General features: G+C 49.8%; 1 protein-coding gene across 1 annotated transcript in view; it reads left to right on the top strand.

Annotated features, from left to right (window-relative positions):
- Positions 1 to 17557, top strand: part of LOC119431026 (calcium-dependent secretion activator-like) — a 629635-nt gene that overhangs the window by 204209 nt on the left and 407869 nt on the right. The window contains exons 10-13 of the mRNA XM_049657435.1: positions 345 to 453; positions 1338 to 1529; positions 1626 to 1762; positions 1821 to 2008. Coding sequence (XP_049513392.1) covers positions 345 to 453; positions 1338 to 1529; positions 1626 to 1762; positions 1821 to 2008 — 626 coding nt within the window. The remainder of the gene's footprint in view (positions 1 to 344; positions 454 to 1337; positions 1530 to 1625; positions 1763 to 1820; positions 2009 to 17557) is intronic.

Genomic DNA, 17557 nt, shown 5'->3' on the forward strand with positions numbered 1-17557 from the left:
TGGCGTGCTTTTTTTTTTTGCATCTGGTTTAATTTAACCCGCTGGATGGTTTGATCAGTTCGGTTGGTTCAGCCAGGGTCACATTAATGGAAGCTGACTGTATTTGCATATCTGCCAACCAGTACTGAGAAATGTTGTGCTTCCATATCATGAAGAAGCATATATTGTTTGAAACCTGAAGCAACAGATGGCATTGTTCCTTCACAGACCTCATGATGTCATGTATGATTGCGCCGTAGTGCAATGCACAGCAGGAGTAACAAATGCTTAAGCATATTTCCTTTTAGTGCATAATTTCGAGCATAATAGAGTGTGTGCTTTAAACAAATTTCCTGTGTTTTCAGGTGTCGCAGTACACGTTTGCCATGTGCAGCTTCAGGGAAAAAACATCGGTGCCCACGGAGCTGCTTCAGCTGGATGGCTACACAGTGGACTACACGGAGACACTCACAGGTGGGGAGCTTTTCACTCGGTGTTCTTCAGTCCTCTAAACATAACCTTGTCATTTGAGGAAAGCCCCCCCTTTGTTGCACTTTCTTTGAACCAACCATACTAACAACAAGTCGTCATCTTGTGCGTCATGTGTGATGCACCAGTAGTGTGCGAATTTTGCTCAGTGCACCTTCGTCTCCACACAAAAGTGCTTGGGTTCTTTCTTGCCTAAGGACACGCACACCATACAACAGCTTCACTTGATTTGTTCAGAGCTCGGGCAGCAACGCTATGACAAAATAGGCTAGTTGCTGATCTTCACTAGTAAACATCCAAGGAGAAGACGACAAACGCAGCACAGTGCTTTGTGTGTTTGTCCTCTTCTCTGTGTGATGTCCATTTTGCACGTAACATGTTTCTTTCTGAAGCCAACCCTATTGTCACGTAGTAGTGGCGGTGCCGAAAACAGTGCTAAAACTGTGAATGATGAAACTGATTTTTTATTGGGCGATCCTGTGCTCAGCAAAGAAAGTAACTCACTTTACAACAAGAGCGGCGAGCACAATCGTCGATAAAAAACTGATAAGTGGCGAGACGCGTCGGCTTTTATACATGAGTCATCGAAAGTTCCAGAGTAATCCCTGGCGCCCGCGTGTATTCCAGAAAATACTACACAATTCGCGTCGCTCATACAATCATATTACATAAGTGTGGTGACAATGGACAACGGATAGAAGCATCAATAACGTTCGAGAAACTTCTGATACATGCAGGCGTGTCCTGCACCGAGTGATAACGTTTAACATTTCTTAGCCGGTGAAAAGCGTGCACTGGTGCAAGATGAACAAGTACACGGGCCACTATGAAGAGGGGTGTGACCACCAATCTTTGATGCACCTGTGCAGAGATGGAGGGTGGCCGCTTCTTCTTTAACGCCGTGCGGGAGGGGGACAGTGTGGCCTTTGCGAGCGAGGACGAGAACGAGTGCCACCTTTGGGTGATGGCCATGTACCGGGCGACTGGCCAGTCGCATAAGCCGACGCCCCTCATCCAGCCACTGGCCAGCAAGAACTCCACCATCTCGCGTATGCAGGGCGGCAAGTGTTTTTTTTTTCTGTTTTTTTTTTTTTTTCCTCGGGCTACTGCTGTGGTGTCTGGCCTGACCCGTCTCTATGCCCCCCCTCCCCGTGCAGACACCGAGCGTGCCCGGAAGCATGGCATGGACGAGTTCATCTCGGCTGATCCTAACCGCTTTGACCATCACTGCCTGTTCCGCATGCTGCAGACATTGACCCTCGATTATCGACTGGCTGACCCATACTGCTCGCTGGTAGGTGCTCCTCCCTCATCTCTCACTTCACTAGCGACAGTGCCACCTTTTTCTGCAGGGTTGGTTCAGTCCCGGTCAGGTGTTTGTGCTGGACGAGTACGCAGCACGCTACTGTGTGCGCAGCTGCTTTCGTCACCTGTGCTACCTGCAGGACCTGCTCACACGTGCCGAGAAGGGCCTCATGATTGACCCCACGCTCATCCACTACAGCTTTGCCTTCTGCTCCTCGCACGTCCATGGAAACAGGTGTGCTTTGCGCTTTCTCTCTTGGGCACAGCTTTAGTAGGGACATGAGATGGCACCAGCGGGCTGCAGAAACACGACTGGGCTGTAAATGATATTGGCTTCATGTCAGCATGAAAAGTAGCCCTTTGGTTCCCATGTCGCTGGTGCCATTGGTTCGTGTCGCAGCCTCTCGTGAAACTCAGGTATAGCATCAAAAGCCATTGTAGGCCTTCACATGTGTGCCAGCCTTAGGTGCATGGTCTTCCTGAGCATTGTTTTGTGCCTGGACCCTAGCCATCCTTTTTTCTCTGCTGCCTCTCCCACCTTTTTTGTGGTTGCGGCCCCCTCTTTTGCAAAAGCTGTGCACACTGCACTCGTCTGTTGGTCCTCCTTGTAGTGCCAGGCTTGTGGTGACATGACACGGTTTGCTTACTTCAAGGAAAAGTATTTTCGAGGTTTTTCTTGTGCTTGTAAGAGCACCCAGCATGGCTTAGCTCACAAGTCAATTTTAGGTAGTATTTACTAGGCAACAATGCTCATAATATGCAATAAGCAATCTCTGAAAATCTTTGTACAGGGAGCAAGCATCATTATCATACAGGTTAGCATTTTTTGCACATGTGCACGAAGTATGACTTTCATCGGGTAAAGCTTTTTACAAGACTGTAGACAGAGCGCTAATGCTACCTTTTAAAGCAAACTGCATGAGTGCACTGAACTGGGCTGATGTGTGCATTCTTAGAAGGAAATCAAACAGCGCTTCAGACACCACAAGTTAAAGGTGGCTGCCGCGTCTATTGTATTTACTTAATCCTGTCTGAGGCGCTTTTCGATTCTAAAGCAAAGCTTTTTTTTTTTTTTTGCCTACCCTCCCGAGTATGGGATGGCATGTATCTTGACTGGGCTTATATTTGCAGGTACAGCAGAACCCCGGTCACTCGATTTTGCAATTTTCCACATTTAAGATCTGTATTAGTGTTGTCTTGGCAAACTCCCCATAGAGACAAACAGTGCATTGAAATCATACACACAGTTCGGGGATCAGTCTGCATGCGAGCACATAAGACTTCTCTCACATTCATCGTTGGGTTTCACGTCAGTCATCGTACGAGATGGGACGTAAGTTAAAGTGGTGTGTTGGTACATTATTACAGAACTTGTCGGGATATGGGGGGGATGCCAACGGCCCTCTGCCTCGACACACCGAGCCCCGCGGTTGGCGCATGCCTGCGCATCAACTGCGGTCCGGTACAAGCTCGAGGAAACAATAGACGACAACCACGTGTACACTCGGAAAGCATTTATTACGACTGCAACTAACACTTCGAGCTGGCCAGCTAGCTATATAGTTGACATCGCTGAGGGTTCCCTTGAAGAGAATAATACACTAGGTAAAGAAGCGCTTCCGACTTACCAACTGGGGAATACGGGGGGGCCGCGGCATTTGCCGCGGCAAGAACGCGGTTGACTAACCACGTGCGGGAATCGGGAGCGGCGGCGGAGACTTCCGCCATCACCGCTTGCCGGGGACCAAAGAGACCCGGGCGATATCAGCGGGATCTCACGTGACCCACCCGGTGGCGCTGATAGCGCTTGCGATTCCCGTGCGCCGCCCGCGGAAGGAAAGTTTCCCCTCTCCCAACTCTCCCTGGCACGCATGCGCTTGACGTGATGTTCGCTGCCCGTGCGGCGGTTATGGGACCCGAGGATTCCCACATCCCTCCAGCCTTAAATATTGCCCTACGGCGGAGAAATCGCTGGGACGACAGCTACGACAAATTATCCGGGCAGATGCGATGGTAAACTCCGGCAGGAAATGGCAGAATCCACGTTGATAGGCAGCGCAGTCCTGTGTGGTGGCCGCCCAGATATGGCAGCTGTTATAGTGGTTGACGATGACGGGGGCTGACGATGGCTTGCCCTCAAGATGCGCGCCGCAATGTCCACCCGGGAACAGCGGGTCAGGACTTTCTCGAAGCGGCGCGCGCGCCGGCACGATGAACCTCGCACCGATGCATCCTCGTGGGAGTGTATGATGGTGGGCCTCCCTCACTGTGGCTGCCATGTGCTGCTGCATCGGGCCACGAACAGGGAGGGGCCGATGCCACAAAAGACCCATAAAGGGTTCTAATGAGCCGCCGCGAGGAGATGCAGGCCTAGCTAAGTGGTCCCCGCTCGCTGCTCAACACACAGCTTCCGAGCAGACTCCTGGGACTGCGCCCCGCTGACGTCCTAGCCAGCGTTTCCGGCGCCCAGCTCCCAGAGCCAAAGATACAGAAAGGAGGCTATTTACATATGTACAGGGAAAATCGACCACCGCGCCGGCTGCTGCACTCACTCGCTTCGGGCGTACTCTTAAAAGAAAACTTGCTGCAAATCTCAGCGTCTACACGAGTTCAGCGACACTGGCGCAGCGTTAACTTGCCCTCAAGAAAGCACACACAGATCTAGCTAGCAATCATGCCTTCGGCTGAGGCCTAACGCTGGTACGGAGAGATCGTCGTCCCGTTTTCCAAGAGCTTGCCCCACGTTGGGAACGCCAAAATGTCGGGATATGGGGGGGATGCCAACGGCCCTCTGCCTCGACACACCGAGCCCCGCGGTTGGCGCATGCCTGCGCATCAACCGCGGTCCGGTACAAGCTCGAGGAAACAATAGACGACAACCACGTGTACACTCGGAAAGCATTTATTACGACTGCAACTAACACTTCAAGCTGGCCAGCTAGCTATATAGTTGACATCGCTGAGGGTTCCCTTGAAGAGAATAATACACTAGGTAAAGAAGGGCTTCCGACTTACCAACTGGGGAATACGGGGGGGCCGCGGCGTTTGCCGCGGCAAGAACGCGGTTGACTAACCACGTGCGGGAATCGGGAGCGGCGGCGGAGACTTCCGCCATCGCCGCTTGCCGGGGACCAAAGAGACCCGGGCGATATCAGCGGGATCTCACGTGACCCACCCGGTGGCGCTGATAGCGCTTGCGATTCCTGCGCGCCGCCCGCGGAAGGAAAGTTTCCCCTCTCCCAACTCTCCCTGGCACGCATGCGCTTGACGTGATGTTCGCTGCCCGTGTGGCGGTTATGGGACCCGAGGATTCCCACAAACTGCAGCACAATAAAACAGGAATAACATAAAGAAACGACCAGGGCGAGCGCTGTCCTGGTCATTTCTTTGTGTTGTCCCTGTGTTTTGTTATGCTGCAGTTCCGTGCATTGCCAACACTGCTGGACACTGCCAACTCAGACATGCAGCCGTGCTTGTTCACGCGTCGACAACGTTCGAGATTGTTCGATTAATTTCATTTGCAAATCGCATATCTAATATTCAATTTCTGAAATATCATCATCTGCAGGATATATTTAATTCCACTGCAGGACGAAGGCCTCTCCATGTGGTCTCCAATTACCCCTGTCTTGCGCTAGCTAATCTCAACTTGAGCCTGCAAATTTCCTAATTTCATCACCCCACCTAGTTTTCTGCCGTCCTCGACTGCACTTCCCTTCTCTTGGTATCCATTCTGTAACTCTGATGGTCCACTGGTTATCCATCCTACACATTACATGGCCTGCCCAGCTCCATTTTTCCGCTTAATGTCAACTCGAATATCGGTTATCCCCGTTTGTTCTCTGATCCACACCGCTCTCTGCCTGTCTCTTAATGTTAGGCCTATCATTTTTAGTTCCACCACTCTTTGTGCAGTCCTTAACTTGTTCTCAAATATAAAATTTCTTTAACTATCGGTACCGTTGGTGAATGAGCCCGCCGTGGTTGGTGCCTTGTTGTGCGCAGCGTTCCCACGGCTTGCAATGTCTATCGGTACAAGGTTTAATCAGATCAATGACACCTATCAAAAGATTAACGCTAGACGATCAGAGGGAACACCAAAAGCAGCACATGTAGAAAGCATGGAAGCACATGTGACGATCGGGCGATTAACCACTGGAAGGCATGCTGATTGCATCAAATACGCGTGTTCATTGTTCGCACACACAGATATGTGCAGTAGAGAACTTTCTACCCACGTGCGAGCATGCAGATCAACTTGTCACACCTGCTCGCAGTAGTTGCCAGGGTTGTCAGGTCTTTGGGAGAAAAAGTGGCCTAAAATATCCAAAAAGTAGCCCAGAAAGCTGATAAATGTGGTTAAACTTTATTGGGTAGCCAAAAAAGTAGCCACGGTACAACAAACCGACCATTGTCAATTTTTGAGGTGAAATGAAGAAGAAAAGGCGAGAACGCACTGTGGTTTCCTGCTGCACTGATGCCAAATGAGAATAACTGAACAAAACAAGCGTTATTGTATTTTATTGTATCATAATTTACCATAATGACTACCTGACATTTTCTGATAATTTCTGCAGCACACTTGCATGCTTTCTGATAGTCGAAGCGGTGTCGCCAGTTTCGGTACAATAAACTTACTGCACGCCATCCTTGCACCACTATGACTTCTCTCCAAACATTCCCGTGCAAACTGTATGACATCACACACGTTCTACTCTCCCTGGCATGCAGTCGCAAGTGCCTTTAAAGGGACTGACAACCGATTTTTAAGGACCTAGTTTTTATGGCGCAAAGCAAAGCTCACCCTCGGTAGTGTTTACACCTCCAGCGGTTACTTTCAAAAGCACGTGGACATTTTGCAAGCAGAAGTTTTCGATCTTAGCAGCCTCTAAAAAAGAAAGAGTCCCTCCTCCAGCGACACTGAGAAGTGAAAGTGATGCCGATAGCCTGCCTCGCAAATTGTGAAAGTGGCCTATCGTTCTGCTTTCACAGGAGTGAGTGCAACTAGTGCTAGTGTGGTTAACCACCTATATTTTGACCTTTTCAACCACTTTTGAATATAAAAAGCTGGTACAATAAGTTTGCATTGTTGTACTGACGTTTCTGATATTTGAACCGCGTTATTCCCCAAGTACACGCCTACGTCATGGCTGGCTGGCCCACGTTGTCATTATGCTGTTCATAGACGAGCCAAGCCAACTAGTCGAAAACGAAAGCAGCGCCACTTTTCTACTCGCTGCAAACGAAGGCCTATCCGCAGATTGAAAGTGTACTGCCTTTCAATACAAATAAAAAGACCAGGAACCGCGTGCACTGATAGAAGGTCACGTGATATGCCACTTATGCTTCATGTTCTAACCGTGTGGGGCTGCCGAAGGTCATTTCTTGCAACTTTTAGTGAAGAACTAAAAATGCAAATATGTTTAATGAGAAATACATGGTTTGTTTTTACCAATACAATAGGTAATCTTTCCATCATCTTGATTCATGCCTTTAGGAAACTCTCGACACCTGTAATGTCATGGCTGCCACGACATGTTGCTGCAGTCGCTTCTGGCGCCAAGAGATTCACTATCGAGGTAACCGTCATTGGAGGTGGGATTAGGACATCCCCTCCGTCCAATGCAGCACACAAAAGCATAGCTTTTAAGATTAGTTGATTCCTGTTACGCTCGTGTACGCCACCTATAGAGAAACTCAATGGGCATCTTCAACTATCCGGCCCTGACAGTTCGAGGTAGTGATTTCAGTCAGTGAGCGTTGCTTATAAAACGTCGACAAGACGAAGAGGTCCACTGCCCATATTGTGGCTACTATTTGGTTTCAGCTCCTAGATTTGCTTCCGCTGCTTGCAAAACACAAGGCCTTCGAAATCTGTTTTTTGGAGCTGTTGCAGGGAGTGCGATTGGCACACTACCTCTAGTAGAGTCTCCAAAGGAGTACATTTATGTAGGTCAATCACTAACACTGATCATGAGAAGGAAATTTACAGAAGAATAAAATTGGGTTGAAGTGCATACAGCAGGCATTGCCAAATCCTGACTGGGAGCTTACCACTGTCGTGTACAAAAGTGTACAATCATTGCATTCTACCGGTGCTAACATATGGGGCAGAAACTTGGAAGTTAACAAAGAAGCTCGAGAACAAGTTAAGGACCGCACAAAGAGCAATTGAACGAAAAATCTTAGGACTAACGTTAAGAGACAGGAAGAGAGCGGTGTGGATCAGAGAACAAATGGGGATAGCCGATATTCTAGTTGACATTAATCGGAAGAAATGGAGCTGGGCTGGCCATGTAATGCGTAGGATGGATAACCAGTGGACCATTAGGGTTACAGAATGGATACCAAGAGAAGGGAAGCGCAGTCGAGGTCGGCAAAGAAACCAGATGGGATGATGAAGTTAGGAAATTTGCAGGCACAAGTTGGAATCAGCTAGCACAAGGCAGGGGTAATTGGAGATCGCAGGGAGAGGCCTTCGTCCTGCAGTGGACATAAAATATAGGCTGATGATGAGTTATGGGGCATTTGTAAATTTTCTTTCAAATGGTGTCCAGTTTTCATATGCACTTGAAGAGTATAGAAGAAATGACGAACGAAACATTATCTCTTCTTGCTAGGACGAGTAAAAATTATTTAGTTATAAATTCAGATAAAACAAAAGCAGTACTTTAGGACGAAGAAAGCGAAGGACTGCAGCAATCTTGTCAGGGTCCTGCTGAATGCCATCCCTGCTCACGACATGACCCAGGATCTTTATGGCTTTGCTGGTGAAACGGCACTTCTTGGTGTTCAGCTGAAGACCAGCGCGGGCGAGGCACGTCAGAACTTCAAACGGGGAGTGAAGGGCTTCATCCTCGAGACGTGAACAATTTCTGCATCTCGGCGACCGTGGTCAGTGACGGAGTGTACTGGGGCGACGAGATAGTTCACTGCAGAAGTTTGTTGCACAATGGTGTATGGGCCAATGTAGCATTGAAGGAACTTCTCACAGAGGCCTGGAGTTCGGAATAGAGTCCAAAGCAGGACTTGGTCTCCCGGGTGAAAACTGACATTGTGGCGTTTGATGTTGCAGTGACGTTTCCTCTCGGCTTGGGTAGCTTCCGTGCTTCGCCGGGCGATTTGACGGCAATGTGCAACTCGGGCAGTAAACTCTTCTGGAAGGGATGCGTTAGGCGAAGAAGGTGCTTAAAAGAATTCTGTCGAATACGGAAGAAGGAGGTCATTCATACACAAGGAAAAAAGGCTGTAACCGTCCGTTGAATAGCAGTGTTATATGCAAATGTCACAAAAGGAAGAATTTTATCCCTGTCAGTGTGGTCAGGATAGACTTGCGTGGAAATCACAGCGTACGGTGGTAGCGCTGAGTAAGGCCGTTGGTTTGCGGATGAAAGGTAAAAGTAGATTTGTGCACAGTATCAGTGGCCCAAAGAACTTCCTCGAGAATTTCAGAAATAAACGCCTTGCCGCGGTCACCCAGAAGAACACGAGGAGCCCCGTGGCGCAAGACGATGGAGCGCAAGAAAAAGTCAGCAACTTCAGAAGCGGTGCCGGATTGAAGAGGTGCAGTCTCGGCATTGTTGAATAGTCGACCGAAATTACAATTGTGGGGTCTCATACGTGCTCTTGAGAACAAAGGAATGACAACACAGTAGTGCAAACTATCAAAAGGGCATTTATTGCACCTTTCATACACTAATACACGCTAGCCAAATTACTATGCATAGAACATTCACATGGGAAGTCAAGGAAGTCAGACTCACTGCGATCAGATAGCGAGCGAATATGTTTGCCCCATGCTACGACACCATCGCCTAGTCGTTCACGTGTACGGTCATGCGAATGGTGGCATGTTCGAACGATCCGTGTTCGTCCATACCAGTGCCCCGCTCCTAGCCATGCGAGACGGTCTCGTGAAGCGTGGATAGGTGCACGCACGGGACGTCCACATCGCTTACCGACCCCAACCCGAAGAGGAACAGCCTTCTCCCTTTTGCGCCCGCGTAACCCCCCGCCGTCAGGTCGCGTCAGCAGTGCAACACTAGCGCCATCTCTCGTAATACGCTGCAACTCCGCCGCCGTAAAGCTACGAGGCAAAGCCGGAATACAGGAGATGGGAGCCATGCGGGGAAAACAACATCAGGGGATGCGTGAGAGTCGTGCATCCTCACACAATCCAACGGTGTCCGGAGGGTGTCAAAGGCAATGGACCATATAAATCAATACCAACGAATTCAAAAGGTGCCTCCGGTCAAGGGAGAAATTGTAGTAAACCGGCAGGAGGGGATGTCGAGCATTTGCGGCGCTGACATGATGCACAAGAGGCAACATATTTGGCCAGTGTTGTGGATAGGCCAGGCTTGAAGCAGCGGGTTTCGATGCGGTCGTAGGTCTTGTGGAAGCCGAAGTGGCCAGCCCATACGTCGTCGTGAAGTACCTCTAATACTCGAAGGTGAAGGCAGCGAGGTAGGACTAGGACCCCCCGGTTACTTCTCAGATGGTAAACGTAGCGGCGTAGCACACCATCTTGAAGGCGGAATTGTTGAAGCTGGCATGTTGAAGCTGGTTTACTTGTGATCTTGCCTCTCAACCCTTATCCGAAGTCGAGGAATATAGGTACCTGGGCGTTATCATAACGCATGATCTTTCCTGGAACAAGCATATCTCTACTACATGTCTTTCAGCTTTAAGAAAACTTGGTCTGCTCAGGCATAAATTAAAAATGGCACCTCCGGAAACCAAGCTGTTGGCTTACAACTGTATTATAAGGCCTACACTAGAATATGCGGCAATTGTTTGGGACCCGTACACGAAACGCAGCATCGATGCATTAGAAAAAATTCAGCGAAAAGCTGTACGCTTTATATTTTCTAAATACCGTCCAACTGACTCTCCCTGAAACTTAATGCAAATGAATAATATACAAACACTAAAATTGCGACGGAAAATTCAAAGGATTAAGTTCCTCTATCTGCTTCAGAATAATCAGCTATCTCTTAATCCGCAACAATACATACAACCGCTAGCAGGGCGACTTACAAGGCACCGGCATGCCCAGTCATTAACTCCGTATTTTGCCGGGACCAACACCTTTAAATATTCCTTGTTTCCTCGCACTATAGCCGAATGGAATGACTTACCCATATCGCTTCTTATTAACCCTGAAAGCATTGAATGTGTTGACAGCTGAACATGCGACAGTTGAAAAATGGTTGCTTTTTGTTTATCTTGTTTTGGGTGCAGTGCTTCTGAAATTGTTGTTTTTTATTTTCCTGCATTCATTCCATTGTAATTAATTTTTATTTTTGTTTTGCTACTCACGTACTCTTGCATTTCCTTGTTTTTGTTGTTGTTGTTTTTTCTGTACCTCTGCCCCTCCTGCAAGGGCCCCTATAAGGCCTGCAGTATTTTCTAAATAAAATAAATAAATAAATAGCTTGCGACTGTTGAGTGGGTCGACGAACCCACTAAGGTGATCCTTGACTGTTCTATAGTAGGAGTCGGCCCGCTGAAGCAAGACGAAATCAGAGCGTGATGAAAGCGTTACTTGGTCCAGGGGCATTAACGAGAGCTGGTCTGAGGCAAGTGTAGTGTCGGAACGGCGTGATGCGGAAGATGACAGCACAGTACTGGGAGAGAGTGAGAGTGGTCAGCAGGAGACAATGCGTCTGCATCGTGATGGCTTTTGCCAGGCTTGTAGGTTATCGTAAAGTATATTCCTGCAAGCGGAGTATCCAGCGTCGTAAGTGTCCTGACTTGTTTTTCATTGATGACAACCAACACAGAGCACGGTGGTTGGTGACGATGGTGAAGTGGCAGCCATAGAGGTATGGGCGAAATTTCTGAATCAACCAAGCAGTAGCCAGACACTTTTGCTCTGTGATGGTGTAATTCCGCTCAGCTGGAGAAAGTGTGCGACTGGCGTATGCTATGACTTGCTCTTTAGAGGCTGCATTACGTTGCAGAAGTACTGCTCCAATACCTTGTGCACTTGCGTCAGTATGGAGTATGGTGGGAGCTCTGTCATCAAAGTGGCGAAGCACTAGTCTGGAAGTAAGGTATTGCTCGAGAGCCTGTAAAAGCCGACGTGCAGTCGTCAGTCCATGTGAAAGAGGCACCGGTAGCCAGTAGCTTGTGTAGACGCTATTGCAGCAACGTTGTGGATAAAGTGACGAAAATAGGACGCCAAGACGAGGAAACTACGGAAACCTTTCTGCTGCTGTGGGCGAGGAAGCTGGAGAACAGCAGTAATTTTTTCAGGATCTGGCTGGATGCCATCCTTTGAGACCACGTGGCCCAATACTTTTATACTTTTACTTGCAAATGTGCACATTTTTTTTTGCAAGACACTCGAGCATTTGCAAGACACCCGAGAACTAATCGCTGAAGATGTTCACTGAAGATAGAGAAGAAGATGACAATATTGTTATGCGCTATTCCCGCGCACTGAAGTACGCATCCTGCCGAGCAGGGAAGAATGCGCAGAAAGACGGTGAAGACGACGATCGGAGTAGCGCTCATGTTGTTGTTCTGCCATCTTGCTCGCAGCCGTCTCTCTCTGTATATATCTTGTAAGTACAATTTCCCATCCCTTTTGGCTACTCTCATCCCCGTGGCAATATCTTCCAGATAATAAAGACAGGTCTTTCATTTTAGTCCACAAAGAACATTGTCTATCATGCGCTCAAATGTAGCTGGGGCGTTACAAGGGCCAAAAGGCATCAGGTTAAAGTTATAAAGTCCGTCCGGTGTAGCGAATGTGGTCTTTGTCAGTCTCGTTCATCAGAATTTGCCAATATCCTGATCAAAGATTAAGGCTGGAGAAATACTCTGCCTCCTGTAGTGTAGTGTAGTGTTGCCTTGAAGAAGACAAGTCCACTTGTCGAAACGTTGGCTCCTGCTCTCACCTTGTTCTCGTATTACTCATCGCCTTGAATCGCCACCTCCCGCATTCTTCTTGTTTTCTCTGGATTTCTGCCTCCTGTAGTGTGTCTAAAGCATGAATTCGAGGTATGGGACATACGTACTTGTGTGTGATCTTTTTTAGATTTGATAATCGACGCAAAAGCGAATGGAACCATCTTTTTTCTTTATCAGAACCACAGGAGAAGCCCAGGAGCTAGGTGAAGGCCGTATTATCTTTCGCGCAAGCTTGTCAGCAACCTGTTCTTCGATGGCCTTCCATTCGGACGGCGATACACGATAGGGGCGTCGTCGTACAATAGCAGAACCATCAGTTTCGATGCGGTGTGTGTTCGAGAAGTCTGGCTCAACACAGGGGAACAGCTATTGAAACAGCCTTAGTTCTTCGCCAAGACAACCAGTAAGGCTTCAGACTGAGCGGCTGTTAGGTCAGAACCGATGACGGCTGGAGGAGGGAAAGAATCATCCAAACCTGAGGTTGGTGCTAGCGATGAAGAGCATGACTTTAGGGATGGGCTGAGGGTCGGCGAGGGTTGCCTCAGTCATCCCTTTGGGCAACATCACAGATAGAAAAGCGTGGCCACTTGAAAAACTGGACGAGATATGCATTTGGTGACGTAGCACAGCGTCGCCGTGCTCCCCTCCTCTTCCCTCCCTTACCCCCCACGGTCTCTCGCGCCACGGAAGTCGCATTTTCTCTCCGTCGTGCGTTCGGTGCGTTCGCTCTCCGTAAAGGCGTGCATCCCCCGCGCGCTTTTACTGGCACATACGGCACGCAGCGACGATTTTATCGCCCTTCGACTCATACTCCACGTCTCATGCTCCTCCTCCGCATCGCCCTCGTTGATCTCCTCTCCCATCGGTGGGCGCACCTCGTTGAGAACGAGATTTTACCGCGGAAGCCGCATTATAACCGGTATTTCGTCTCAGGCGGCTGCACTGTAAGCGGTATGCATATACATGGAGTTCTATGCAGTTTCTCTCCGATGTACAGTATAGACCACTTATAACGTAACCACTTATAGTGCAGGACCGGATATAGTGCGGTCTTTTCAGACTCCCATTAATTTTCCCATAGCACTCCATGTATACACGTGTTGCTTATAGTGCAGTTGCGGGAAACGAAATACCGGTTACAGTGCGGCTGCCTGAGAGTACGGAAGTCACTGGAGACGGCGAACGCTCCCCTCAAACGGGCGCCCCAAGGAGTGCTCGAGGAAGAAAGAGAGACGAAGTGGAGGAGAAGGGCACGTGGTGCGAACGAACAGCCAGCGAGGCTGAAACCAGAATCTCGAGTGCGATTCCTGAAATATCACGGCGCGTATAGCGAGTGATGGCCACGAAACAGCCAACGTCCGCCCAACGCTCGCTCCACGATAACGGCGGTAAAGAAACCAGGGAGTGGGCGGCGCCGGCACAGCACGGCGAAGGGCGCACGCTGAGACCATGGAATGTGAGGGAGGAGGGCGGCAGGGATGCGGATGTCGCCTCGGCAACTCCGCCGCTTCGGTGGTTCCCCTCGCCCTCCCTCGTAGCTCCCTCACTTTCAACAGTCACCGTGCGTGCCCGCCGCCGTGCAGGCGCCGCCGTTCCAGCCGGCCCGGCGCCAGCTCCTCGAAGTTTCGTTTTCTGCCGCTATCGGGAAACGGGCGTTTGCTGGCGTGGGGCAGTTTCGTTGGTCGGCCTGGGACAGCGCCGCTGCTTCCCTCTGCGCCATAGCCGCAGCGTGCAAGGTCAACACGTGACTAGAAAGTAGAGAAAGCATAAAGGAGAAAGAAGGGGTCACTGCCATTTTCTACGCGTGGCTACGGTAGCGTGGCTGAGACGTCGGCACGTACACGCATTTTTTTTTGATCGCCCGTGACATTAAGGGGTCTCTCCTAAGTTTTTACTCTATGGCAGTGCCAGAGCAATGCCGGTCGGAGGCGCCGCCACGTGATTTGGTTCGAATTAACGAGATTCGACTGTAAATTGTATGCAAGCGTTTTAGCCGCATTCCTCGAGTGTCGCATACGCATGGCGGCTCGGTGCACATGTTTTGCATATGTGCGGGTGCGGACCTTGAAAATTGTTGCTTTGGTTATAGTGCGGTACCGCTTATAGTGCGGATATTCGCGACTCCGGCGACTTACGTTATAAGCTGTCTACACTTTAATTCAAGCACTTCTCCACCAGTGCAATACTGTACATCGGACGTGTACTGCCTACCACCCTCAGACGAATGGTCCGACTGAGCTGTTTAATCGGACACTGGGCGACATGCTTGCAACACATGCTGCATGTGATCAAACAAACTGGGACCTGGTTCTTCTATTTGTGACATAGGTGTATAAAACCGCTACGCAAGTCACAACCGGGTTTTCCCCTTTCTTCCTTCTGTACGGTCGGCAGCCATCGCACACTATCGACACGTTGCTGCCATACGCACCAGATGCCTCGGAGTGCATGCCCGTGTCGGAAGCCGCCCGTTACGCTGAAGATTGCCGCCAACTAGCCAAGCGCTTTACTACGGCCTACCGACAACACCAGAAAAATGCCCGCGATGATGACCACCCTTCTGTCGCAACATTCGCTCCTGGAGCACTTATGTGGCTGCATGTACCGCCCTGCGCTGCTGTGTGGGGATCGAGGTGCCTTCCCGCACCTCGTGCCCCAGCTCGTGCGTGACGCTTAGCTCGATCTCCGGGAACCGCCACCGTAACGGCAACATGGCGGACATGGCTAGCACGCCGGACCTACTTTCCCACGCAAACCGTGCTTCTCCCCCCCCCCCCCCCCCCCCCCCCACCGGGATTGGACTTGCCCCGCGAGAACACGTCACCCGGACGCGCCCTAATTGCCCTCCCGAGCAGCGGCCCCCGGGCACCCTCTCCAACTGAACTCTCATCCTCTGAGCGCATGCTCGCTGCGGCAGATGCTCACAGGCCCGCAATGAAGTGGTTACATGAGACCTTCCTCGTTCTCGCGCTTGGCAGACCGTTACCCGGTTAGCCCTAGCCCAGCGGGCGCGCGTACTCGATCGGTCTTGCGGTGAGCCTTGGCCCGTAAGCGCCGTGACTATTGCTCTGTGCTGTATCTTGGGAGAATAAACCCATGCTTGTTGGCGAACTGACTCCGGAGCCTTCTCTGCGCTGTGTGGGAGAGTCGACGAACCCTGCTGTAGCACTTTTGTGCATTGCGGAGTGGAGGAGCGTCGTGCCCTTTCCTGACCATCGCTCGTAGGGTAAGCCTTGTGCAAACCTACCTCTACAGCGCCTGATTTGTCTTTCTAACTACTCTCAAGTTATCATGGTCCCTACCGCGTCGTCGAGCGTACCTCCCCCGTAAATTGCGTCGTTGAAACCTGTTACGCCACCCAGCGACTGTCGTCGACGTTGACGTGATGTTGTTCACGTAGACTGCCTCAAGCCGTACTTCGACCCTCTTGTTCCCACCTGTTAGATCACCAGGATGGCTTCATCTTTTCGACGGGGGCAATTGTAATGAAGGAATGAAGGCGATGACATCCCAGCCTCAGCGATCATCATCAAGAGCAGAAGGCACGAGCTCGGCATTCGAACACCTCCATCTTGCTCTTCCTGAGTACTTTTCCGAGCTACCGCTTTGTTTGTTAGACTCGCCCAATAAACCTCTTTATAGAGTGATCAATTCTAGAAGACCGGTGTTGTGCTCGGGAAAGATAATTTTCGCGCGGCAGACCAATTCTCTTCTGATAGATCAAATAAAGAATTTTTAGTCTCGCAATCTTTCGGCAGACACGGAGAGGTTCCAGATTAAGTCACTGCAGCATATTGGTAACAGATCAAAAAGATCGATAGTCAGATACAATAAATCTAGCAGCAAGGCGCTGAATTTGTTCAACTTGGGCAATATCTTTAACATAGTATGCGTCCCACACTGTGGAAGCGTGCTCAAGCACTGGTCGAACTACAGTGCAGTATGCCTCGAGTTTAACGCTTAACGGTGAGTCTTTTAATTTTTCTGCGCAACAAGCAAAGTTTATTAAATGCTGTTGTGCAAACGTTCTTCAAATGCTTGTCCCATTTTAAGTTGCTCGTGATAGTTAGTCCTAGACGTTTGACTGACTGAATGCTTTTATTAGCAATGTGGTGCATATGAGACAGTGGCTTTTTCTTTGTGGTTATTGTCATAGCAACAGTTTTATCAAAATTGATTTGCATACCATTTCGTTCGCACCAGTCCGCAAGTTTACAGAGGCTATTGTTCGGTAGTGTCTGGCAGGAGTGGCTACAGTGTACACCGCTTATAACGTAAGTCGCCGGAGTCGCGAATATCCGCACTATAAGCGGTACCGCACTATAACCAAAGTGTAAGGGGGTTTATTTACAAGCAGGGGCTACGTAACAACAGCCTTGGCCCAAGAGCGTCGGTCGCTGTCTCGCGCTCTCCGGGCTGCCGGACCTCGTCGTCCTATCTCGATAGTTCTTGACCCTCTTCCCCACTACAAAAGCAACAATTTTCAAGGCCCGCACATATACAAAACATGTGCACCGAGCCGCCACGCGTATGCGACAGTCGAGGAATGCAGTAGAACGTTTGCATTCAATTTACAGTCGAATCTTGTTAATTGGAACCAAATCACGCGGCGGCACCTCCGACCAGCATTGCTCCGGCACCGCCATAGAGTAAAAGCTTAGGAGAGACTCCTCCATGTCGCGCGCGAACGAAAAAAAAAAAAAAGAAAGAAAAAAAAAATGCGGCGGAAATTTCACCCTCTCTCAAATGGCAAGGTCGCCGATTCTGCGTTGCGCCGGAACATGCGTGTACATGCCGACGTCTCAGCCCCACTACCGTAGCCACATGTAGAAAATGGCAGTGAACCCTTCTTTCTCCTTTATGC

Source organism: Dermacentor silvarum, chromosome 10 (genome assembly GCF_013339745.2).
Source record: "Dermacentor silvarum isolate Dsil-2018 chromosome 10, BIME_Dsil_1.4, whole genome shotgun sequence".
In the NCBI taxonomy this organism is placed as follows: domain Eukaryota; kingdom Metazoa; phylum Arthropoda; class Arachnida; order Ixodida; family Ixodidae; genus Dermacentor; species Dermacentor silvarum.